At 41.1% G+C, this 26,680-nt stretch overlaps 1 protein-coding gene across 3 annotated transcripts in view; it reads right to left on the bottom strand.

Moving 5' to 3' along the window:
* LUZP2 (leucine zipper protein 2) overlaps positions 1-26,680 on the bottom strand; it is a 292,217-nt gene that overhangs the window by 72,481 nt on the left and 193,056 nt on the right. For 2 of the 3 annotated variants that reach the window (XM_033151006.1, XM_033151009.1), the window contains exons 6-7: positions 10,324-10,386; positions 1,956-2,018 (exon numbers count right to left, since the gene is read on the bottom strand). In XM_033151006.1, coding sequence (XP_033006897.1) covers positions 1,956-2,018; positions 10,324-10,386 — 126 coding nt within the window. The remainder of the gene's footprint in view (positions 1-1,955; positions 2,019-10,323; positions 10,387-26,680) is intronic. The other variant, XM_033151011.1, reaches the window with a different exon arrangement.

Genomic DNA, 26,680 nt, shown 5'->3' with positions numbered 1-26,680 from the left:
CAACAGGGAACAAATAACACCAGCTCTGGAAGATTGGAAATGTCTTTTTTTTTTTTTTTTTGTCCCATTGAACTCAGTGGAGCTTCCTCCTGAGGAGGTATGAATAGCAAAATGCAAAACTTGCCCCTACTTGCCAGATCACAGGGCTCATTTTTATTTTTATTTTTATTTTATTTATTCCATTTATATACTGCCCTACATCCGGAGGTCTCAGGACGGTTCACAAAATAAAAATAAAAATGGTCCTGACCTTGGATTGTACAGCCAAGCAAAAAAGGACTTGTTGAGGATCAAGCTTTAGTAAAAGGAATATCTTCATGCTCCTAAACCCAAATGGGACTGAATTCCAGTGAACATGGTGGGTTGTACTTAAGAGTATCCAGGATTGCTGTAATACTGTTGTGTGCACTCCAACCTCCAAGCAATGAGAGACTCTAGGCAGGAGCATAGGAAGGGGGTGTGGGGGATGTGATCCACCCTGGGTGCCACCTCCTGGGTGGGGATCACCATGACAATCATCCTTGTGGGTGGCCCGCCCCACCCCTGAGTGCATGGCATGTTCGCCGCTCCGGAAGCCGGAGCGGCCAGCTACGCAGCTGATTCCAGGGGTTCCAAAGCTTACCCAGTGTTGCTTTCCTTGGAATGAAGGTCAATGTACATATGGTTATATGGATATATAGTGGGAGGGTTCGCTGCATTAAACTCTAACAGATCTTGCCTACCCATTAGGTTCCTAGATCCCACCCCACTAGCTACAACTAACATGTGCTGTACAGCTTGTACCATTGGAGGGTGCAATCTGCAGTTTTCTGGGTACTGCTACAAGCCCTATAATTCCTGATCACTGGCCATGGAAGCTGAGGTTCATGGGAGTTGGAGTCCAACATAATCTGAAGGATCACAGGTTCCCAGGCCATGTTGTGCCCATTTACTAAGTAAAATGGAAGGGAAATAATTCTGTAACTTTATATGTACACAGTGGATTTTCACCATCTCTGTGAAATGAAATCTCCAGTGGAATGATTTATTTACAAAAAAACAAAATAAAAATAAAAAGCAATCCAGCCTCTTAAATGAAAGCTTTAAAGTATGATTGACCAGAAACAGAAGAGTCTTGCTCTTCATCTCACAATTTTTGAACTTCTGTAACAGAGTCATTTTTCATCCAATATTTTGAAAACTTACAAACCTCATGAAGGTGATGTCAGTTTCATATGGATAGGACAAGCTATATGGATTATATACAAACTATCACTTCTATGCTTACAAAGGCTAGACTACTGGAAACACATTAACTACACCAGTGTGGTGTAGTAGTTAAGAGTGGTGGACTCGTAATCTGGTGAACCGGGTTCGCTTTCCCACTCCTCCACATGCAGCTGCTGGGTGACCTTGGGCTAGTCACACTTCTTTGAAGTCTCTCAGCCCCACTCACCTCACAGAGTGTTGGTTGTGGGGGAGGAAGGGAAAGGAGAATGTTAGCCGCTTTGAGACTCCTTAGGGTAGTCATGAAGCGGGATATCAAATCCAAACTCTTCTTCTTCTAACTGTGACTTCCCTTCCATGATTAGTGGAAATAGTGGGAAAGTGATAAATGAGGATAATTGAAAACACATCACAACTTTGCTAGATGTGTAAGAAGTCTGAATATAAATATCAATGAAGTAAGTGTTAGTACACAGTGCTAGATGGTTTGAAGATTTAGAATTACCGGACTTCACCCTTAAGAACATTTTCATAGTGAAAAGCTGCTGAAATCATTGACATTTTCGACAACGTATCACAGAAATTAAATTTGCCCTTTAGTTTTCCAAATCCCTTTGAATATGTATGGTGATAGGTAGTCATTTCTGCCCCCCAGCACATGTTAGAATAATAAAACTATTGGACCATATTCCCTTAATGTTACACTGCCTGTAAGCAAATACCTTTGCCAGCTCAAGTGACAAACTCACCTTAAAAATCAAATCCTTTTTCCCATAGCGAAGCTCCTTCAGTTGGGCTTGGATCTTTTTTGACTGCAAGCAGAGGATAATACATTAATCCTTTAAGTAATTTATATTTTAAAACCTGCAGAGGAAAATATATTATTAAAGTTCAGGTAATAGGAAGATATATCCTGGGCGGGGGGAGGTTTGGTAAAATTACAACTGTTGATGAAACGAGCTGTTTGCTACAGCTATGATGGTCTTGCATACATTTTGCACAAAAAACAAAGGGCCGAATTTACCACTTTATCCTCAGGAACATGGCAAGCACAACTGACACATCAAGAATGAGACTGCTCTTAAACTAGAACACACATCTTGGCCTGGAACATGAGTGCAAAGTAAGCTCAGTCAGGTCAAGGAGACTTTCACCCTTAAGCTCTCTTTGGCCCTCAAAAATGGGTGATCAGACAACCCTCCTGAACAACACAATGTTAAGGGAGGGCACATTACGCAAAATTGAGTGGAGCCACTTTTCATGACTCCGTTTAACTCACAGAATATGGATCTGCACCTCCCCACACACCACACCACACCACACCACACCACACCACACCACACCACACCACCCTACTGTGTTTAGGGATTATTTCCATTCTATCTCTATCTCTATAATGATCTCTATAAATTGGTATAATCAATTAGGGCTTGGAGCTATCCAGACTCTTCACAATTTGTAGTGAGAAAATATCTGTTAGAAATTGTTTTTCATCACTTTGTATCTGCAAATAAACCGCTCAGGAAATTCTTGTTTGCAACCACATGAAGATGTGTAACATGAAGCAGCTTGCTATCATGGGGATTTAGTCGTGTTTACCACACCATCACGGAGACACACAATAAGTCTGCAAACCACTTTGGGAAAAGCTGGAGCTGCTCTGACCAAACTTCGGTGGTGACCAAACTTGCCCCCCCCCAGCTCTATTTGGACTACAACTCCCAACATCCCTAGCTAACAGGACCAGTGGTCAGGGATGATGGGAACTGTAGTCCCAAAACAGCTGGAGGGCCAAGTTTGACCACCACTGGACTAGGGACACTCTGAAGTCCTGAGAAGTTGCTGAAAGGTTGATGGTGGAAAGGTACTGGTTCTGACCATGCCCACGCCCCCCATACTCTTTAAATTGCTTTCCCCTGAATTTGCCAGTTCTGTTAAACTGCTTAGCGGGCTGTGGGGGAGTGCTTTGAAGCATTGATGAGTGTAAACCCTATAAAGCTGCACACACAGTAACTTAATGCCAAGAAACGCATTAGAGAAAGGACCTTGTAACCAAGGAGCTTGTAACCAAGGACATTGTAACCAAGTGGTAGCTCAATTCTATGCATATCTACTTGGATGTAAGGCATATTGATTTCGAAGAAACTTATACCCTCGTAGATTTGTATGGGATGGCATCCTAAATCAGACTACTGGATTATCTGCCCCATTAGTTTCTAATTTAACTATAAGTTGCACTGCAAAGTCTCAAGGGGGTATTTCCTAGCCCTGCTGCATGTGATCTTTTAAGCTGGGGAAGCCAGAGTTTGAATTTGAACCTATAATTGTATGCATGGAAAGCATGTAATCTAACACTGAACTACAGGCACCCATGACATAGGACCATTTTTTCATAATTAAACTCTGCAGATCAGAAGCATGAAGTGAACTTCCTCCCTACATGCTGAAGTTTGCTTCTTCTCTTGCAGAAATTTTGTTCAGCCGGTTCTATTTCACAGGCTGGCTGGTGGCATGATGGCAGATTGGAATTGCAGGTATGAGACACTTCAACTACAAGATAAAACTGAAAGCTTCTTTTTCTTTTTCTTTTTGCCTTTGGAACAATATTTAGAACACTGACTTCATGGTCTAGAGGGAGCAAAATCAACCTCAAAAAGAAAATGTTCATTGACAGCTACATGGCTGCAGACCATTTTCTCTTGGCTTAAAAACCCTATTAAGCTGAGAGCGACATTGGTTAGTGAGGGCAACTTTGATCTTGTCCATGCTACACTGCTGTCTTTAATGTCACACTGGCCAGTCTTGCCTGAACATGATCTAATTAAAACAACAACAACAACAACAACAACAACAACAACAACAACAACAACAACAACAACCCAGAAGCAAGAGGAGAAATCCTGCAACCCCACCCAGTAGCTATTTATTTTAGATAATTAACTGACTAATTTTAAAGGTTTTATCATTCATTCCAATTATGAAACTGATGCTGAAATATCTGCTTTGTCATAATCGGATTCAAGTTGCTATTAATTTTTCAGTTTAATAATATTCATTAATACTGAGTGAAAAATTGGAAGCTGCCTTATACCAAGTCAGAAAGTCTGTGTATCAGTGTTATCTGCTCTGAATGTGAGCAGTTTTCCAGAGTCTAAAGCAGCGGTAGACAACCTAAGGCCCATGGGCCACAAGTGGCCCACAGGGGTCGTTTAACTGGCTCACGAGTCGCCCCCGAACTGAGCGAGTCCTCATGCGCTGTGCTAAACCAGCACAGTGAAGTGCGGGAACTCACTTCTATGGTGCCGGAAATCACATCTGCACATGTGCAGATGCCGGAAATCATGTCTACACAGACGCCGGAAATAGCATCTGTCGGAAATCGCAGGCGCGCACACTTATGCACACATGCAATCCAGCCCAAGGAGGGATCTCTGCTGGAGTGAACTGGCCCAGGCAAGGTAAACTTGATCTAAAGGTTTTGCTCATTTCCTGCTTCCTGATCCTTTCAACTGGAGTAACTAGGGAATGAACCTGGAGCCTTCTGCATGGAAAGCTTGTGCTTTGTCGCAGAGCTATGGTCCCTTCCCAAAGGAATTTAGGGCCTATTGCCTAATACTGTCAACCATGATCAGATGCAGGCCTACAAACAGGGCTGTTTCCAAACTATTTTGCAAATTAACATGCTGAGTATTGTAGCTGCTCCAAATCAATGACGTATCTTTGGAATCAGCAAGATTCCATATGTTTGTGTTATCTCATAGGAACGTAGGAAACTGCCTTTCAGTCAGCAAAGTCACAGATCTATCTGTCTAGCTCAGTACACTACACTGACTTGAAGCAAATCTACAGGGCTTCAGACAGGAGTCTTAATAGCCATACCATGCCTGGGATAGGGCCAGGGTGGCAAGATGAGTGCAGTGCCAATGCACTGGCAGAGCCAACCTGGCAATCCTGCTGGTGTATCTGTTCTGCACAGATCTCATTGCCACCTCACCCCTTCCCATCCTAGTAGGCAGCAGTGACATAGGCATCCAGAGGTTAAGATGAGTGCCACTGTGCTGTTATGAAAACCTCCCGCGGGGGCAAGTTGAGAGACTGACCCCCAAGGTGGACGAAGCCTCTGTGCCCTCTGGCTTCTGGAGTCCAGGGGCACAAGGATAATATGTGATTGTTTCCCAGCTTGAAAAACAACACGCACAAGCCAGTAAGGCTAAAAACCTACTTTATTGTAGATAAAGTACAGAGTCTGTCTCTGCGTAGCTCATTATTGCAGAGCAGTCTGTAAAAGCGTCTGCATCTCCTGATACAGAACTGAAAGTAAAATACATCCGTACATTACAATGACATCACATGTGTGGAAATGCTGGTAGGGCTGCTGTGATTCCCACAGGGTGAATACATGACTCATAGTCAAGTCAAGTGACCTCGCTTCTTGGAGCTCGGTTTGTACTAATATCACAACATGTGCCACCCCATGGCCTGCTATTGGGGGTAGGAAGCCTTCTTATACCAATCCAGTTCCTTGGTTTATTAAGCTTAGTATTGTCTACAATGACTGGCAGTGGGTCTTTCACAGCCCTACTTGGAGATCTCTGGGATTTAACCCTGAACATTTTGCATGCACAAGATGTCTTCTATCACTGAGGTATGGTTGCTGTTTTTAAGTGAAGAATCCATTACAGGTTCTGTTATATTAGGTAAACCCACAGCAAGGCAGGTTTATTATTAACAAACATTCCTTTATAAAATGTATTTCTCTTAGAAAGGTGCTCAGTGAACAATTCTAGAAGCTTGTCAACTCACAAAGATCTATGGGCAAAAAATACTCAGGGGCGCAGATTTAATATGAGGCACCGGGAAGTAATATTCCCTGTTTACCATTTAAATGTAAACTCTTGTGTTACATTATTCACAGTTGTGTAGCAAATATTAAAATGTGCATAAACATCATGCAAAACAAACAGAAAAGGAACAGTTGTAAAGTAACAGTGCAGATCAAAATATGATGTTCCCAAATGAAATGTTATGGAGCTACAGAAGAAAACCACTGATATTGGCTGCATCCACACAACTAAAATGATTCACAATTTAGATTAAAAAAGAAAATGGTGATCAATATGATGACAAAGAGGTGAGAATTCCTTCTTGCCACATTGTGTATATTGAAAAATTATTCAAATGATTGGCTAAAGATGTATTCAGGGAATCATTGCGAACCCTCTGGAAAAGTATATCTATATCTATATATCCTAATTTACAATACAATAGCCTAGTTTTATTTAGGGCTGCACTGAAAGAGCGGCCCTTTCTGTTGGCTGCGAAATTGCCTTCCTGCATTTAACTTTCCCCCCCTTTTGAATGAGGACCTATGAACATGAATGAAGTTTGCTCACTGTTCAAGGGGAGGCAGGGACACCTCTTATCTTCTGGCTTTTTTGTGTGGTTCTCAGTGCAATATGGGAAGATAAGAGAGTACATTTTCCAGTTGCCTAGGTGGGCCTTGTGTCTGTCAAGGACTGCATTTCCCCAAGAGTAATCTGTCAGGGGCTGCACACAGGCAGTGAGAAGGAACATAGCCAAAAATAGGCAGGGTTACCTCCTTTTCTCTCTTATTTTCTGTCACCTGCTTCTGTGTCTTTCTCTCTTTCCTCCCTAATAGCGTATTGGGGGGGGGAACAGAGAGCTCTTCCTATACTGAAGGGTTATTTCTGGTCCCTTGGTATGTCGTCATTCATGGACAGGTCAGCTATATACTTACCAACAATCTAGTGCATTAAAATATATATCAACTGTTGGTGGTGTTCATTCTATTATACTTAGAAGCAAAAATGAAAGGTGCAAGAGTACAAAAGGAATGAACAGAGTTGAATAAAATGCAGTTAAAAAAAGGAAGTAAGATCAGGTGAGTCAGAAAAGTCATGGACTTACTCCATTTTACAGTCATAATGGGCTTTGGCTAGGGGTGTAATCTGGATTTTTTAAAGTCAAACATGGATAACGGTCTGCTTAAAACTAGTGCAAACATGATCGTGTAAACTAGGCTGGATTGCCTTCACCAATGATATCTGCAAATGTAATTTATCTAATAAGTGTGCCATGTGAACAGGAGAGTGATTGCAAATTTAATAATTTGGATTTAATTACAGTTGTCCTCTGTGAAATGACAAGCAAATTTGTTGATTTGCATTGCTGTTAACACTCCCGAGCCCTCTGTTCCTTTTTTTTAAAGCATTGTGTTTTGATATTAATTTCTCAGTGCAGTATTGTCTTTTTAGATCATTGAAGAATGAAAAACGTTCATTAAATATTCCCCCTAATCAGCTGTATTAAGATATGCTGATTTTTTTAAAAAATTGCTTAATCAATCTATTCATCCATTTATTAGCAACACAGCCACCAAGCTCCCAAACCATTCTGTTGTACCAGACAGGGTACAAACATACAGCACTGTTTGGGTTCATCAAGAATTCTACTCCTGAGGAACAGCGTAGGTGCCAAAGCTATTATTCTGGCAACAGTCATTCTTCTTTCAAGTATGATAGCAAGTATGATAACTTTGTATTCTAAGCAAATCGGATGTGAACATGAGGAAAGTCACACATTTGTACTTGAAATGGCTCAATCTATGGTATGGACCTGTGAGGCACCAACTTGGAGCTCCTCAACCTTGTCAACACCACGCCTTGTCACCATCCTAATGAACAGCAGTACTGCTGCCACTTATGGGCACTACTGCCACTTCCTCCTTGCATGAACTGCTGCTTTGTAACACTTTGAAAAGCCTATACTTTGAGCCCAAATCACAGGCGCTGACTCAGATGTACATCCATTTTTGCATTGAAGTTTGTCTTTATTCTAGCCTACCAAATTCCTCAGATGGTCCTAAAACTCTGCTTCTGGTGCTCAAGTGGTTCAAGAGAACTGAGGTGCCCTTTAACAATGACTCAGGGTGGCTGTTGTTTTAAAATGACTGGAGCCTTATTTGCCCCTACGGGTTCCCATTGTTGCGCCCGGTGAGAGAACATGGAAGTAAAAAAAAACCTGAGGCTTCTGGCTTCAGAGAGAGAAAGATTTAATTTCTGCATGCAGAGGTACTTCGGTGTTTAGATAGCCAAGCAAGTACAAAAGTTAGTCAGTTTACCAGCAGTTCTTATACAGTTTTCCAACTCATTCCCCCCACCTTCGGAAAACTTCCTCTTGTCCATATAAGGAACATTTCCTGTTGTACATATAAGGCAAATGACATTTAGCCAGAGTTGGTTCATGCGCACTCCAGCAAGGCCATCCTATCTCTTGACCTAGACAACAGTTCCTCTCTGCAAGGACAGCTACAGTACTCTCTGCGTAAGGTCTACTGTTCTTATCTCCAGACACTTAGTAAGGCAAAGCTTGCCAGAGAGAAGTACAATGCAGATAAAAGTTCACAGCTTTACAGAGCAGTTTCATACAGAAAAGCTTAACAGGGGCACTTTTATACTTAATACATTCACTGGACTAACAATACATTCAGGTAAATATATAGGTTAGCTAATTAACCCCTTCCATGACAATGTGTCCTTTCTCAGATTTTCAACCCATGGCCTGCAGCTGCATATCCAGTTACAGTGGTACCTTGGTTCTCAAACTTAATCCGCTCCGGAAGTCAGTTCCTAAAACCAAAGAGTTCCAAAATCAAGGCACACTTTGCCATAGAAAGTAATGCAAAATGGATTGATCTGTTCCAGACTTTTAAAAACAACCCCTAAAACAGCAATTTAACATGAATTTTACTATCTAATGACACCATTGATCCGTAAATTGAAAACAATAAACAGTGTACTGCAGTCACACATTCAATCAATCAGTAGCTGAACTGGGCTCCACACAGTCACAAAAACAAAACTAAAAAGAGTCACAAAGCAAAAACTCAAAATAAATAGCAAAAAACAGACAGACCTCAGCATACACTAAAAACAGAAGCATAGCATTCAAAAGAGAGCACGTTCAGCTTCCAAAAAATGTTCGCAAATTGGAACACTTCTGGGATTGCAGAGTTTGGGTTCCAAGTTGTTTGAGTACCAAGGTAACCACTGTACTTCTGTGACATGTTAGCTGAGGTGTTTGCTGAAATTTCATCTGCTGGGTGTGGGGCAGGGATGCTATCATAATATTGGTGAATGATATTCAGCTAAGTCCTACCTAAGTTATTTATGTTTGTTAACTTGAATGGGTCTCCTCTCAATAGGACTAGCATTGACCACCATTTTCTGTTCACAGAAATATTTTGCACATGTTTGACACAAGAGCTGCTGAATGTGAAACAAACAGAAAATTCCAGGGTACACATCCTATTCCCAGCACATACGTAGCATATGGCTTTTCTATAAGCCATGCGTGTGAAAATATGAAGCATCATTAACATTGTAAGGTTTTTGAAACAGTGGTTGCGCTTTTGATTAGATTTGAAACATTGCTTAGGAGTTTTATTATATTGATTTATTTACAATATTTTTTATCCATTTCCCCCTTAAAGCAGACTAAATAGCAGAATTTTATGATTGACTGCACAAATGACTTCAAGACTCTTATTCTTGGACACATATTTGCTTTATGAATGAACATGTAAGAATCTACTGGAGGTAACCAGGCACTTTTTGTGCACAGGATTATCTTGACACCTGCACAGAATATTTTTTTACTCCTGAAATAAAGTTGTACAGTGGCAGACTTGGGTATTATGGTGACCTCTCTGAGGCCAAAAATTGCCTCCACCCACTAGTCCTTGGGCTGCCTTCCCAAAGGTGGGTAAGGAGGCACCTGACTTTGGGAAGGAGACACAAGAGCTCAGCAGGGTCCCACAGCCCTCTCATCTGTTTTTCAAATTTGGGAAGGCGCTAACTAGGCTTTGGGAAGGAGGAGGGAAGACTCTAGGACCCTGTCAGAGCCGTTTACCTCCTTTCCAAAGCCCAGCACCTCACTTACTGGGCCTTGAGATGACACCGCCCAGGCTCAGCACCCAATGAGTGCTCACTGCTTGCACATCCCTAGATCCGCCCCTCATATGCAACAGGCTTCACCAAAAAAAATCATTTCTTCCATTGGGCTTGCTGGGGTCAGAACAAAACAAATCCTACTCACCTCTTCAGCATGAATGCCACAAAGCTTGCTTCCAGAAAGGAGTTTGTTTTTCAGGCTTTTGTTCTAAAGGGAGGAGAATAAATATATAGATATATATCACCAGCATGCATTAAAATATTAAAAAATCATCTAAATATTTTAGCATGGTATATGAAAATATGGTATTTAAGATAGCAGTGAGGACAAAAATACATGAAGATAAATATATAATAGCACAAGTAGCATTTTCTCTTTCCTGTGGAATTTACTTTTAAATATTCATTTGAGGAGACAGAAAAGCACACTTAAGTTTTCAAAAATAGACTGTCAATCAAGGTGGAAAGTATTTGTTTGGACTAGCCACAATATGGGATACAAAGGGGGATAGGTTACAGAAAGGCACTTTCTCCCCCTGTTGACTTAAATGAAGCAATGCTAGTTTTTGCTATGTATGGACTTTGTCCCTAATTTTAGTGCATTTTCAGCACATGAAGGGGCTTGTCTGCACTCCCCCAATGTCTTCACACATAAATGTCACCAGCTCATGAGTGGAAGCTGCATTGGCACAGGGAATAACCATGTGAAGCATCCTTGTCACAAGTCACCAAGCTTCAAATTTTACTGCATACGAAACCACGTGGTAGCTGCAAATACCGTTCAAGCAATTTAAGAATTGTCTGTTACTTGGTAGCCGATTTAATATACAGATTCTCACTTGGTAAACAGAGATACTGGGTCTATTTTAATTCCATTCATCTTCATGCTAATAATACAGTGAAGCAGGCCAGAAGCCTAGGTTCGCTTATATGCAGGCGCCAAACTAGCCACACATTTTAGTGTATGTGAAAAAATTCCTAGATAACTTTGCAACAAAAGCTGTACCAAGTCTTATCGCTCTTCCCCCACCTCCATTTTCTGCCCTCATTATTGCACAGAAACCCATTACTATCTATATTTCATTACATGTGGGATATTAAGAAGCCTCGCGAAAAAGCTAAAGTGGTTTCTAATGGATCTTATGTTTTTTTAAACACCATGCTACTCCAATCGAGGAGAGCTTGCATAATTAATACCACATTTTTAATATATTAACAACATTTACGACATTGACAAGCAGTGCAGATGTTCTGGATACAGGATGAGCCTGTAGTGTAAAGTGAGAGGCAGACTGCAAAAAGTGCTTTCAGGCAATTTCCCATTTCTGGCTTTTATACAGCAAGTGTAATAATAGTATAGCACTTACTTACAGAGTCAAATAAAGCTCAGGAACCATTGTCTCGAGCCCTGGAGGCCCTATTTCTTTTCTATAAAACGCCACGTTGGGAAGGATGATTCTGAGCAGAGAAACAGCAGGGAGAAGGCTTATCATTGTGTTTCTCTGCCCTGCAAAGGGTACTGAAATGTTTTGGCAGCAACCCAACATGGGCAAAGTGGATGTCGCGAGATATGAAGAGGCATATAAGTAAAGGCTTAAGCACTCTCTCTTCTACTGCTGTTTCTCTACCCCTCCTGAGGTATATATATTTTCCCCTTTCAAAAAAAGGAGGTCATCACGATTCAGTACATTCACTCGGATGCAACATGTGTTTAGGTCTTGTGAGTTCATTATTTGGGAAAATCACCATGAAATTGGTGCGTAATCTTTACAATTAATAAAATGTTGGTCTGGAAAGCTTTTCACAGTAGATAAGGCAATCAAAACTAGATGATTGTACCACAAGGAAGATGCAGGCTAGGTGCCTTTAGAAACCTCTCAATAGGAGTGCCTAAGGAGGAGTGGCTTGCGATTTAGCTCCCAAATTCAATAGCTCAATTTTATTAGCGGGAAGGACCATTTAATAAGTCAAATGAACTCCAGTTGGCTGAGGTGGGAAGTAATCTGACTATGCAGAGATTAAACATCAGGAAGAACTTTCTGACAGTAAGAGCTGTCCAACAGTGGAACGGACACCTTCCTTGGTGGTGGACTCTCCTTCCTTGGAGGTTATAAAACAGAGGTTGGATGGCCATCTGTCTTAGATGCTTTAGTTGAGATTCCTGCATTGCAAGGGGTTGGACTAGATGACCCTTGGGGTCTCTTTCAACTCTACAATTGTATGATTCTGTGATTCTATTAACTACAGACAGGGTCAGTCTGGAGAGAGGGATTGCCCCTCTTCCTGCAGAGGAGGCAAAAGACAGGATTCTGCCTATCATAGTCAGTAGGAGGAATATCAGAGGAATATCCTTCACCTTGATGCAATAACTCTCAGGAAAAATGAAAAGAAAAGTAAAGGGCTAGAGCATTTCTCTTTGATTAATTTCTGTTAAATGGCATCCCATTACTTTTCACACTGCAGCACGCAGTGCCTAGGAAATCCACATCAAAACATATTTTAAAAATGAAATATGTGAAGTCTTTCAATGACAACCAGCTGTAAATGATATGGAAACTAAGCCCTATGCATTTGATTCTTTTAGATAAGCACACTGCAGCAGTAATGCAAATTTATTTCTAACTAGTAATAGCATCCTCTAAAATTATGCATGGGAAACATGTTATCAATTGAAACAGAATATTAATTGAATTCAGTACATCAAGCCAGATTTAAATCTGCATTCTAATGGAAACTCTGAAAGTTTGAGTTGTAAATAAGACATTTCTTAGTTTTATTGGACTAAATCTGCTTGCTAAGACCAATGCAAAAATTCCCATTCACTGTTTACATTTGAAATCCCTCATGTGTCCTTTGCACAATTCCTGGGTAATGACAGCATACAGCATCTTGTTTCACACACATTTTAACTTGTTCCTGTCTATTACCCACTGAAAGTGGCTCCTTCTGCAATGATAAATCGCTTCAAGCTGCTTGATGCAGGTGTTTGTGGCACTATGAGGCAATGAAGAGGAACTACAATATTATTCTACAGAGAACTCAGAATTCACACTTTCAGCACATCTCCTCGTTTCTTTGGAGCACCTATGCAAACCCAGTCAATCAGCACAAACTGGAAGAGACTAAGGGTTTTCTGCCATGCATTAATTGACTTTGTCCTCAACAAGGGTACATGTCTGAGTTGGCATTTCACAGCTATAGTCTACACTGTCCCCTTTGTTCTTGATGCCAAGGGCCAGTTGGTCTAAGCCATCCTTAGGTTACTTTACACCTGCTGAGTCTTATGCTGTGCCAAGGGCATTTTTATTTTTATTTTTTTACTTATGGATTGATTCTACAATTTTTTTGCATAGAGCAGGGGAGCCCCAGAGCAGCAGCAATGCACTTCAGCTTTGGGGAGCTTACATCTTTCTTACTTTATTTGGATTTTTTCTTCTGGCCCCATGTTCAATATTGTAAACCCAGAGCAAAGTATCCAGTCAGGAGACAGTGGGAAATCTGGCACAAAAAGTGATTTTCTTTCCAAAGACAAATGCAGAGAATCTGAGCTACAGTTCGATCTAGTCAGGCCAGAGAAGAGGAGGTCAAGGGCATCACAGCGCTCCGAAGGATAACTCGATTAATTATAAACCAATCCAAAAGAAAGCTTGAGAGGAATACTGAAAGCTGGCTGCATTTTCACAGTGAACAGAAAGAAATCTGAGACCTGGGAAGGACATGGTAAGCCTGAGGCAAGAACATCACACTCTTCATCTCAAATTAAGAATGAGCTTGAAGGTAACTTCTATTCACTGTTAAAGCAGGAAGTGCTAAATTCACTGATAATTACTGTGCTAATGCATTGCTCATTTGGCTATGATACCTCTGGAGGTGATTATGGGGGAGGGACATTGAATCTACACAGAGTGCATATCCCAGTTGCTATACTTCACAGACTGCTTCTTGTACCACCAGCCGACTCCACACTACAAGCAAGTGCAGTTGAGCAACCCACAAGGTCCCTGCCATCTCTGCTGAGGGAATCATGCTTTGAACCTGCAAAAAAAGGATAGCTCCTTCTTCAAAGGTACTTGTGTTAACTCAATTTCATTGCTTCCACCTTAGTACCAAAAAGGGAGTGGGAAGTGTCCATAAAGAAACACCTTTATCTTCACGTTAACCAAGACTGACCAAGAGTGAGAGTGTGCTGCATGACTTGCCCTTTTGTTACTTGGGATGGTAAGGTCATGCCCACCTCTAGTCACATGCAAAAGAAGTATGTTCCAGCCAGGAGGACAAACAGGAAATTTTCGACTGGCTGGACTAAACAGTCCCCCGCATGTCCACTTTAGGAAAACAATGAATGTTGTACTTGACTGCTACTTATGTATCACATTCCACAATTGTCACACTATTTGTCTAGCTATCCCAGTATTGCCAGCAGCTCTCAAAGTTCTCACATGAGGTCTAGTTAGAATATTGGACTAGGACCTAGGAGACCAGGGTTCAAATCCCCACTTACTCATTAAGCTAATTGGATGACTTTGGTCCAGTCACTGTCTCTTAGCTGAACCTGCCTCACAGAGTTGCTGTGAGGGGGAAAATGAGGAAGGAAGGAAGGAAGGAAGGAAGGAAGGAAGGAAGGAAGGAAGGAAGGAATAATTTATTGGCCAAGTACATTTTCCAACATACTTGGAATTTTGCTTCGGCTACATTGCAATGTAAACATAACTTATACAAACACTGTTCCACTAACAATACAATGACACAGCAAAGAAACCTCACCCATAACTGACCCCCCCTTCCACTACACAACTACAAATTTAACAATTTAATGGCACAAGGGAAAAAACTGTTCCTGTGCCTGGCCAATTTTGTGTATAAAGTCCTGTAGTGACGTCCAGATTGAAGTAAATCAAACAGATGATAACCAGGATGCAAAGGATCTGCGACAATTCCCTCTGCTCTCTTCCTAACTTGGATAGCATAGAGTGTCTCTACTGAAGGCAAGCTAGCACCAATTACCCTTTTTGCAATTCTTACTGCTTGTTGGAGCCTTTTCTTGTCTATCTTGGAGGCTGTGCCGTACCAAGCAGTAATAGAATTACCAAGAACAGTTTCAATGATGCCTCTGTAAAATTGGATCAACACTTCCTGGGGCAAGTTAAATTTCCTTAGTTGACGCAGGAAATACAACCTCTGGTGGACCTTTTAAATAATACTGTTGATGTTGCCTGCCCAATTTAAGTTTCGAGAAATTATACAGCCCAGGAACTTAAAGGACTCTACTACTACAACCATGTTACCAAGGATGGAAAGTGGTGGCAGGATGGAAGAGTGCCTTCTAAAATCAATTACCATTTCCACTGTTTTTTGGGCATTTAGCACCAAATTATTTCTTGTGCACCATGAAACAAAATGGTCTACTTCCCGCCTATACACAGATTCATCGTCCTCCTGGATAAGCCCAATAACTGTTGTGTCACCGGCAAATTTCAAGATCTTAACCGATGGATCAGTTGAGGTACAGTCATTTGTGTATAGAGAGAAGAGAAGTGGGGAAAGCACCCCCCCCCCGGGAGCACCTGTATTGATGGTATTGTTGCTCGATATAATTTTCCCCAACCTCACCCGTTGCCTCCTGTCCATTAAAAAGCTGTATATCCATTGGCAAACAGAGGCAGGAACATTAAGATGAAGTAATTTAGAAAACAATTCAGATGGAACAATAGTATTAAAAGCTGAGTTGAAGTCCAAAAACAAAACTCGCACATAGGCCCACAGGGAATCCAGGTGTTGCAGGATATGGTGCAATGCCATGTTGACCATGTCATCTACTGACCTATTAGCTTGATAAGCAAATTGCAAAGGATTCAGCAAGGGATCAGTAATGTCTTTCAAATGAGGATGGGTGGAAACTGTGTATGCCACCACATTGAGCTCCTTCAGGAAATGTGGAATAGAAATAAATAAATAAACTGGAAATTACAGAGATTGAACTTAGAACCTCCTGCATGCAAAGCTTTACCACTGAGCTATGGAATTTCTAAGATCCTCAGATACACTTTGAAAACGGCTCATGCATGAGCAATTTTGATTAAAACCTGAATTTCCCTAAATGCTTTTTCTTTTTCTTTTTAAGAGACATTTTGGACAGTCAACCTCCTTCCCTGCCCATCCCCGTGGCACAGTTATACCAGTGATCAGTGTAGAAGCTTGCTGACAGCATGATGAATAATGATGTCATATTTACTTATTAAAGCAATACTCAACAAACCTCACCAGATGACAGGTTAAATTTATCAAGGGCACTCATGGGAACCTGTTGCGAAGAGCAAATGAACACTGTTGTTTATTGTTGGCGTGTTATTTGGTGTTACTGAGCTCTGACCACACTGCAGTGACAGACATTGTTTTGCATCTTGATTAATATTGATGATATTCCTTCTATTGCAGCTTGCAAAGCACATTTAACCTGTGTTGAGGTTGGGCAAATAATCTGGCTGTACAACTAATTATAACATTGTATTCATAATAATAGGTTGATGATCATAATAATTCAGAGGAAGATACTGTCCAGCTTATTTTTCACTACTCTTCATTTTATTATTTCAACTACTGTTTTACACTTCTAACCTGCCCTATCTTCAAGACTCATGATGGGCACAACACAAAAGCTAACACCAAGAAGCTAACACAACAGAGCCTTTCCAAGTTCCCTTCTTGCTGTACACAAGCCTTATTTTAAACTTCCACTACCTGCCACTCAGTGTCACCCTTTGCATGCTCCCTCAAACCTCTGTCATTATTTTTTTTAATTTGTCACAATACGTGATATAGCCAGTTGCCCACTGACCTACAGAATCATCATGTGAGTGAGAGCCCTGTCGGTATGGTCAAGCAAAATTTACTTAGGCCTAGATTCGATTTCTACACTGATGAATAATCTTAAACCTTCAGTCAGGCTTGGACAAAGATTGCAGTGAGGCACCTGTAATCTTGTTATTAAGGCATTTGCTGTCTTACTGTCTAGGAATAAGTTTAAAGAAAGTAATTGTCCTGGACAAGTTACACAATACAGTGATCAGTTACAGGTAGGTAGCCGTGTTGGTCTGCCATAGTCAAAACAAAATAAAATAAAAAATTCCTTCCAATAGCACCCTAGAGACCAATTTGGTCTCTAAGGTGCTACTGGAAGGAATTTTTTACTTTATTTTGTTTTGAATACAGTGATCAGTTAAGGAAAAAGGAAGTGGATGTTCTCTGAGACCCAATCCAAATGTTATACTCAACACATCTCAGTCATGTGTTTTCTCCCTCCCACAATCCCTATATGTCTTATTTATAACAAGTATAATACATTATTATGGGATATGTGCACATTCACTTAGCAAATGCTATCACAGACTGCCTGTGAGATATGTCAGGTCAAAGCCTACTAGGGACCACAGCATTGATCTGGATGCAAAACTACTGGAAGGTAGGGCAGAATTAAACACCACTTTAATAGGATTCTGATCATCCACCCTTTCTGGAGATGCAACTTTATTATTTTCCTCATCTGTAGAATACTTGAATTGTCTTTAAAAGCATCCTCATTCACAGTGCAATAATCCACACAGTAAGTAACCAGATCCAGACATTACGAAGGCATTCATTCAATGCTTTTTTATATTAATAGAAAAATATATTTTATACTTAACCACCAAGTTAAGCATATGAAACATAACTGCTCAAATAGCCAGGGGTTTATTTTTAATAACCACTTTCTCTTTAAAATACAGTAATCGTTAACACTAAACATAGCCCTTAGATTTAGTGAAAATGTCTCATTAAATCCAAAATAAATGAATCACCAAGGTAATTTGGGTAATATACAAGAGCAGTGAAGTGTTTGCATCCTCTTCTCATTAAGCACATTTAATAACTAAAATCTGTTCTTGGTCTATGACATTATTGCTTGCTTCAGTTCCTAGTAATTTCAGCATCCCAACTGATAGGAACCATAACCAAAACATGCAAAATCTTGGTGACCATATTAAAGAGTGACTGTATTTCCTTTATTAACTCATTAACAATCTGGTATAAACACCTAGCAAGACAGAAGGGAAGGGCCATGTGGGACTGTGGCAAGCACTAGGGTCCACAGTAGAAGAAAATCCTAATTAAAACCTGTTACAGGTGGGTAGCCGTGTTGGTCTGCCATAGTCAAAACAAAATCGAAAATTCTTTCTAGTAGCACCTTAGAGACCAACTGAGTTTGTTCCTGGTATGAGCTTTTGTGTGCATGCACACGAAAGCTCATACCAGGAACAAACTCAGTTGGTCTCTAAGGTGCTACTAGAAAGAATTTTCGATTTTGTTCTAATTAAAACCTGTGAGATTGTCCCACTGGTGTTCATCAGTATCATCTAATTCAGTAAGTGAACCAATTCACATCTTTCTGCTACACAAGAAGAGCTCAGCTGGTCGGTTGTGCTTCCCTTTCAATGTGCCAAATGCCACCATTTCTATAATAATACACCAAAACCTATTCTCATATAAAGCATCAGCAAATGGCATGGCCCTTTCTGAACTGTAACATGTCAGGACAGGGATTGCAGATTTGATGCTTAGCTTCTTGTTGTAATAGTTTGCTCAAGTTTACATGAGCAAACTAGACTTTATGACGTTGTGAAAAGAAATGTTATCAGGCCCATGTTTTGGCCATACAGGTGACCCGGAAGTGCTATTAATCCAGAATGCGGCAGCTAGACTGGTGACTGGGAGTGGCCGCCGGGACCACATAACATCGGTCCTGAGGGATCTACATTGGCTCCCAGTACGTTTCTGAGCCCAATTCAAAGTGCTGGTGCTGACCTTTAAAACCCTAAATGGCCTTGGTCCTGTATACCTGAAGGAGCGTCTCCACCCCCATCGTTCAGCCCGGACACTGAGATCCAGCACCAAGGGCCTTCTGGCGGTTCCCTCACTGCGAGAAGCAAAGCTACAGGGAACCAGGCAGAGGGCCTTCTCGGTAGTGGCGCCCGCCCTGTGGAACTCCCTCCCTCCAGATGTCAAAGAGATAGACAGATATTTAGAGGACATCTGAAGGCAGCCCTGTTTAGGGAAGCTTTTAATGTGTGATATTTTAATGTATTTGATTTTTGTTGGAAGCCGCCCAGAGTGGCTGGGGAAATCCAGCCAGATGGGCATGGTACAAATAATAATAATAATAATAATAATAATAATAATAATAATAATAATAATATAGCAAAGTACTGTTCAGTGGGAGAAAAAACAATACCATTATGCAGGAAGGCTCAGTACAAATTAACCAGTGTCTTCTCTCGGATATTAAGAAGTGGGGGCACAGTGTTTGTTTATGCAAGGAGAAGCATGTTCTCTTTCAGAAAATTATTTCCCACAATCAATGCCAATCTAGACATTTTACCCGCTGTCTGGAAGGCGTTATTTGTTTTGACCAAGATAAATTTGAGTCTGCTTTCCCTTAATGAATAGAGTAAATCAAACTATGCTGAGCCCATCTTCAGGACATTTTATATAGGAATCATCCCCACCCAACCCCCCCCCCCCCAAAAAAAACAAAAAACTGCATTGTGCTTCTCAGGACGATGACAGGGCTGATTGCCAAAATGAGCTATTTCCCATTTCCTATTAAATGATGGCTCTTTACAGAGGTTTGATAGCACAGGGGAGGGTGTGTGGGGAGGAAACATCAGTGTAGGGCAAATAAATATCTTTGAACATCCTACTGTGTTTTTGTTAGCAGCGTTGGTATTGTGAGTTATGCAAATTGTTTTTCAGCAGAGTAGCAGCTTGCTTTATATGACATTAAATGGTGAATTTGCTAAAATCCAGGAAGGGTTGCCCAGCCCTTCAATCATACAAGAGAAAGATAAATTGACTTTCATGCAGTAAGGAATCTAAATGAAGTGGAGGGGGTGGGGACTTCAGCCAAAGAAATGGATGATAACTTTTTATAAACAAGAAGAACAAATAAGAGACAATAATGAATGTGTGTGAGTGGAGGAGCCACAACCTCAGAGAAAGAACATCATTCAAAATCAGTCCATGCTACTACACATACGTGTGTCTTCACACATGCACATACACACTCCAATGCCCTCTTCTTGTTTGGCTCCTAACATGATAGACAGATGATAAATTAACTGAATTAGAAAAGGAAGGAAGGAAGGAAGGAAGGAAGGAAGGAAGGAAGGAAGGAAGGAAGGAAGGAAGGAAACAGGTGTGGCAACACCTGTGGCTCTCCAGGTGTTGGATTACAACTGCCATCATCCTTGACCATTAGACATGCTGCCTGAGGCTGATTAGAGTTGAGTTCAACAACATATGGAGGACCAGAATTGACCCACCCTGGAAAAAGAATTATACATAAAAGTGAGGTCTGTAGGAAGGCTTAATCCAATGTGATGTGGGGAGTGCTGGCAATGGACTGAGATGTAAAGGTGTCTGCAGAACAAAGAAACTGGGTACAGGTAGGTAGCCGTGTTGGTCTGCCATAGTCAAAACAAAATAAAAATTAATTTTTTTAAAAAAAATCCTTCCAGTAGCACCTTAGAGACCAACTAAGTTTGTTCTTGGTATGAACTTTCGTGTGCATGCACACTTCTTCAGATACACTGAAACAGAAGTCTGGGCAAAGAGGATGCCAGGGACTAGAGCAGGTGTGTGTGTGTGTGTGTGTGTGTGTGTGTGGTTATTTCTGGGATATTTCTCCATGCAATTACTTTTTCCTTTAAAGTGACCGTTCTTTTTTCTCTCTGGGAAAATTATTTCACTTCTTTGTTTGTACAATTAAATTAGGGGAATTTGTTTCACATTTATTCCCCCCCCCCCACGCTCGCACGCGCTCTGCCCCAGCAAGAACATTCAGCTGAACAACCGAGATGGTACCAAGATGGCCAGGTGCCTTTGCGTGCCATTGGAGCAAGAGAGGCAGAGCGGGAAAATCCTTGGTGCCGATTGATGCATTCCTAAGGTAGTCCAAGGAGGCAGGCAGGACTTGATCCATATTTAAGGGGCAACCTACCTTCTCTCCAGCCTCTCTATTTGCAGTAGCAGCCTCTCTCTCTGTCTCCCAGTGTGCCTCAGGGTTCCCACATATGGGATTCTTTCCCCCTATTTGTGTTTTGGATTGCAGATTATTATTATTATTATTATTATTATTATTATTATTATTATTATTATTATTATTATTATTACCTACTTCACACTGAATAGCAGGATGGAGTGCTTAGGGTTGCCATATTTAAAAAGTGCGAATCTGGATACAAAAGTCTGGGGGGGGGGGTTGACCAAGGTTCGGTGTGTGTGTGTTGTTGACTGTTTTTAAAGGGAAATTGCCAAAATCTGCCACTTCCAACATCGGATGGATTTTCACAGACATTACAGCAATTTCCACCCAGACGTATGGCAACCCTAGGAATGCTTGATTTGCTGTGTTGTTAAATAGGTCAATCCTATGGATTTTTTCACTGGGTCAGGAGACTTCCTCATCCACCTGAGATTCTGTGGTCCTCTGGGGTGGTGACAGAGCAAAGCTTCCCTTCTCACCTTCAGAGTGTGGCCAGGGAATTGGGGCACGCTAGGGATGCTTTGGCCACCTCATGAGAATACTTTGAGAAGAGAATAGAAGACTTCCTGGAAAAGACCCTGATGTTAGGAAAGATTGAGGGCACAAGGAGAAGGGGATGACAGAGGACGAGATGGTTGGACAGTGTTCTCAAAGCTACTAACATGAGTCTGACCAAACTTCAGGAGGCGGTGGAAGACAGGAGTGCCTGGCGTGCTCTGGTCCATGGGGTCACTAAGAGTCGGACAACAACTAAACAACAACAAGTGAGCCATCCCCAATTCCTTAGGCAAGGCTGCTTCATCCAGTGGCTATAGTTATCCAGTTCAGTTAGCTCCTGCTCCATAGTCAACTTCCTCTGCTGATTTTAATTTAATGTCTAAATAAAAGTGGTCCGGTTCAGCCCCAACTTGATTTTCTTATTGCGACTCAATTCATTTTAGCCCTTCCAAAGCTGTGTGAGCAGCCAGACCAGGTCCCTGCAGAGGCAACTGGGGCAGGGCTGGTTTTATATAACCACTGCCTCAGTTTTGGTTCCTTCCTCAGCTATTCAACCAAGCAATCATTTATTGTATTTGACTAAAAGCCATTACAAAATCCTCAGGTGTTCACAGCACCTACTCTAGAGATTTTTGTTTCTCACTTCCCTTCCCCTTGGCTGTGGCCTTTGGGAACCTGGTTGTCTGCCTGACCTGACTACATTGCTGCCTGTGGCCCTGCTATGACCTACCATGAACTAATCTTTTGTGACAGGTAGGTAGCTGTGTTGGTCTGCCATAGTCAAAATAAAATAAAATAAAAATCCTTCCAGTAGCACCTTAGAGACCAACTAAGTTTGTTCTTGGTATGAGCTTTCGTGTGCATGCACACTTCTTGTGGTTCTCCCCCATCCAGACCTTTGGATCGTCCACAAAAGGAATCAGAATTTGGACACTCCTTTTTGCTTCTCTGCTGGGTGTTCATCTGTTCATCGGGAGGTATCTATGAGTGTTAAGATACCTCTTTCCCCCAACCTCCCCCCAAACCCTTCAATTTATTTCTACACAGTTTACATCAAACCTGTTACAGAAAAGCATGTTCACTTAATGATTCCATTCACGTAGGAAGCATTTCTAATTAAAGCAAAGCAATGGATTTAAGCAGAGAATCCCATTTTACAGTATTTGATTCTGAGATGTAAGGTAATTGCTTGCACTATGCAGGATTGTGTAGTGAAGAAGCCTGGTGATTCTTTGATCCTTTCTCCTGAAGGGAGTGATTGGGAGCTTCCAGTGCTGCTTGCAAGATCTAGTAAAAACAGAGCACCTTTTCAGAGATATGTCAGCCTGCAGCACCATCTTTCCATTTATTAGAGAAATGGTGCAGAAGTGTTTGACCTCCGCAGGCTGCAGATTGGGCTTAAAAAGTCCATTACTGTGAACTGACAGCACCACCGAAGGCAAACTGATAAAAATGAAATGAGCAACATCCTGAAGCTATATATGCAAAAAGGGGGGGGGGATAAACTAAATATCAAATGCATTATTGAATTCCTGACTTCCAAACAACACACTGCTGCATTGAACAAGTGTGGCAGGAGGCAGAGTACCAGTATTTAGCTCCACATCTTTTATCTTTCTTCTACAGACTGTAGAATGCTGCATTAAATTCTGGCAGGTTGGTAAACATTTGTATTGTGACCATTGTCTTAAATATACCCTTGTGGAAAGAGCATGGGTACAAGAAACAGGAACAGATTACCAAGATTCTCGGAATGAAAATTGCACTTAGGTTGCCCTCCCATTAATATAATCTGTATGCTGGTTCCCTGCCCCCCACATAAATGTAGGGAATCGTTGTGCTAGTGAGATTTCTGTTCCAAAATTGCCCCAATGCATATTTTGTAAACTATTGCATGTGGCCCTGGGAAATGCCATGAGGTGGCTGAGTCCAGCTGTGTACTTTTGACATCATCAGGATGTGCACTGAGACTCTGAAATTATCTCCCTAGAAAAGTTAGACTGGCTAGAAGTCAGTCCTTCCACTAGCAGGTGAACACTTTCTTATTCCAACAGGCCTTTTGGGAACTGGATTCTGTTAATGAAAGAGATGGTGCTGTGCTGTTTTTATTGCAATTATTTGTATAGTTTTAATAGTATGCCTATATATGTTTAATCATTGTTGGGTTTTTTAATTCCCCCCTCTCAATGTTTTTAGCTGTTTTTATTTTTCTCTGTAAGCCACCTTGAGTATCTATCAAAGAAAGGGGCAGGGTATAAATAAATTTATAATATTCATATAATAACAGGGTCTCAATTCAGAGCAGGGGCCCCTTGCTTGCAATTTTTGAAAGGAAAGGGATTGTACTCATGACAAAAGTACATGATTAATGTCACATATATTTTGAGCACAGACTGGGAAGAGAAGAGTATTGCAGATATTATCAGAACATGAAAAGACAGCAGAAGCGGCAGCTTACCCAGATACTAGGTCTCAGTCAAGGAAAAGGTACACAAGGGACTCCATAAAATCAGGCAAGACATTGGGGATTCTTCCTGAATGTCCCTGCATTAAGGACTACTGATCAGGAGACAGGTAGTGGCTGCTCTCCTATATTTTAACAGGCCTGCTTCATGTAGGTGGTCATGCAAACAGGCAGAAATGCTGCCAAGTTTCACATTTCCTGGCATAGACATACAAACCACAGCAGATTATAAAACTGGGCTCACATATGAAGCAGTATTACAACCTCAACAATTCCGATGCAGTTCAGAATGCAAAATGAGTTTCTACACAGGCATGAAGAGTGCTTTTTTAACTTAAATCCTCCTTTAATTAGTACTCAGACAGAGCTAAAACACCCGAAAAAGGACTGTAATTTTAATTGAACAAAGAGGCATATGGAAGGAAGCAAATACTTTGTTTCTGTCATCTCACTATAAACCAAAGAGGTCAAGAATGACACTCCCCCTGACTGCCTTGAGGGAAAACATTTGTTGTGTGGGATGTGGTAGCCAATGGGAGGATGGATCTAACATACGCACCCTTGTAAACATTGTTTGGCCGGAGAGCCACATTGCAAAATTCAGATGTGTGACTATTGAAGAATGGTTCTCATTTGTATTGGAAAGTGCAAATTTCATATATTAGACTTTAAAGGTGAATGCTACTCATAACATTTTCAGGCAGTGTTTGGAAGTTAATAAGAGCAGCTCCATACCAAAGCAGTTCCAGAACTGACTATTTTCTCTGAGAATCTCTTTCTTGTCCTCTTCATTCTCTTGCCAACGTTTTTTTTAGAACAAAGAGCAAGCTAAAAATCTAAAACATATCATTTTTCTACCCAGGGATGGCAGAAGGTGGAAAAACCTGTTGCTGCTATTGATGCTCAGTGAAATGCTATCAGTTATCTCTTTATTAAAAAAAAGACCCACATGATTTTGACCTCAAAGTGATCCACGAATCTCTCACTGGTTTGTAGTAACTGATACAACACTCACTAGACTAGCCTGTTTACTACTCTAAGCAGCTCTGCTGGCTGATTCGCCAAGAATGTCATAGAGGCTGAGAGATATAATCTGTTTGCTGCCATCACTGAGGTGGTAAGGATTGGCTACATGTTTGTACTTCTTTTGGGTCAGATTTGCAATGGGACCTTGCACCATCTATGCCACAGCCAGCATACAGCCTGATTCATTGCTTTGAGCTCTGGCTGGTTGAGGCGCTTAGGAGTGATCATATCAATGGCCCCCTGCACCCCACTATTCCATAGTGAAACTAGGGCCTTGGCAGGAACATCAGTCATGCCACCTGGAAAATCCACCAGAGCCTTCAAAAGTCACTCAGATTCCATTAATCTGATTGGTCACCCACCCTCCTTTGGGGTCAGTCATAGAAAATCCAAACCTCACTCTCAACTTTTACTTGGTCTATATTACAAAACATATGGGCTCCACTCTAGCTTAAAAAATCTTTAAAGTTCTCTGAGCAAGAGAGAACTTTACCCACATTTTGGTAAATCATATATGAGAGGATAGTATCTTCTGACAGTAGGTACATACTTTTATATCTTCTGACAGTAGATACAGACTTTAAGTCAATGAGGCTAGACCAGTCCATAGCAGCAGAACAAAGTAAAACCATTTGTCCTTTGCTATCTCTTCTCACTGTGACAACTAGGCCAAGTTATACCAAACTAGCAAACTCTGCTAATGCTCTATGTCTCCATTCTTCTAGAATAGTTGCAGAAACCATCTCTATGTGTGCATTTAATCTGAGAGCCGTTTTGCACATAATCAATAGCCTGGATCAAACTGACCTGGGTTTTAACACAGCACGATGAGCTAGCAAAAGTGCTTCTGAAAAAATCTACAGCAGTTTTATAGTAATTCATTAGCTAACCTTTTCAGATACAAGAGTGATATAATTTAAATAGCTCAGAGATTACTGGCCTACATCACTGAAGTCAAACCCACATTGCTTAATGTGAATTTATTTTATTCCATTCACTATTTCCCCACCACCATCTGCTTTATGCTCCTTCGCTTCATAAAGAAAATAACTACAATAACAGCTTCAGTAAGAGGGTGTACCCTTCAGGAAAGCACACAGGTTAGGTGATCGAAGGATCTTCATTTCTTGCACAGATAAAAAGTTCCCATTTCATCCTAACTTTACCGAACTAGCTCAAATCATGCCCTTTCTTGAAGAGGTAATTTTCTAGGCAATAATGTGTCATCACACTAGGAGAAAACTGTTTACCCACACACACCAAGACAAATGGAATGAAAAGCACTTCTCCTAAGAAGAGCTTCTACTCCATTCAGTACAGTGGTGCCTCGCAAGACGAAATTAATTCGTTCTGCAAGACTTTTCATCTTGCAGAAATTTCGTCTTGCAAGGCACCGTTTCCCATAGGAACGCATTAAAATTTAATTAATGCGTTCCT

This window comes from Lacerta agilis, chromosome 1 (assembly GCF_009819535.1).
Source record: "Lacerta agilis isolate rLacAgi1 chromosome 1, rLacAgi1.pri, whole genome shotgun sequence".
Taxonomy (NCBI): domain Eukaryota; kingdom Metazoa; phylum Chordata; class Lepidosauria; order Squamata; family Lacertidae; genus Lacerta; species Lacerta agilis.
This window is presented reverse-complemented; position numbering and strand designations above follow the sequence as displayed.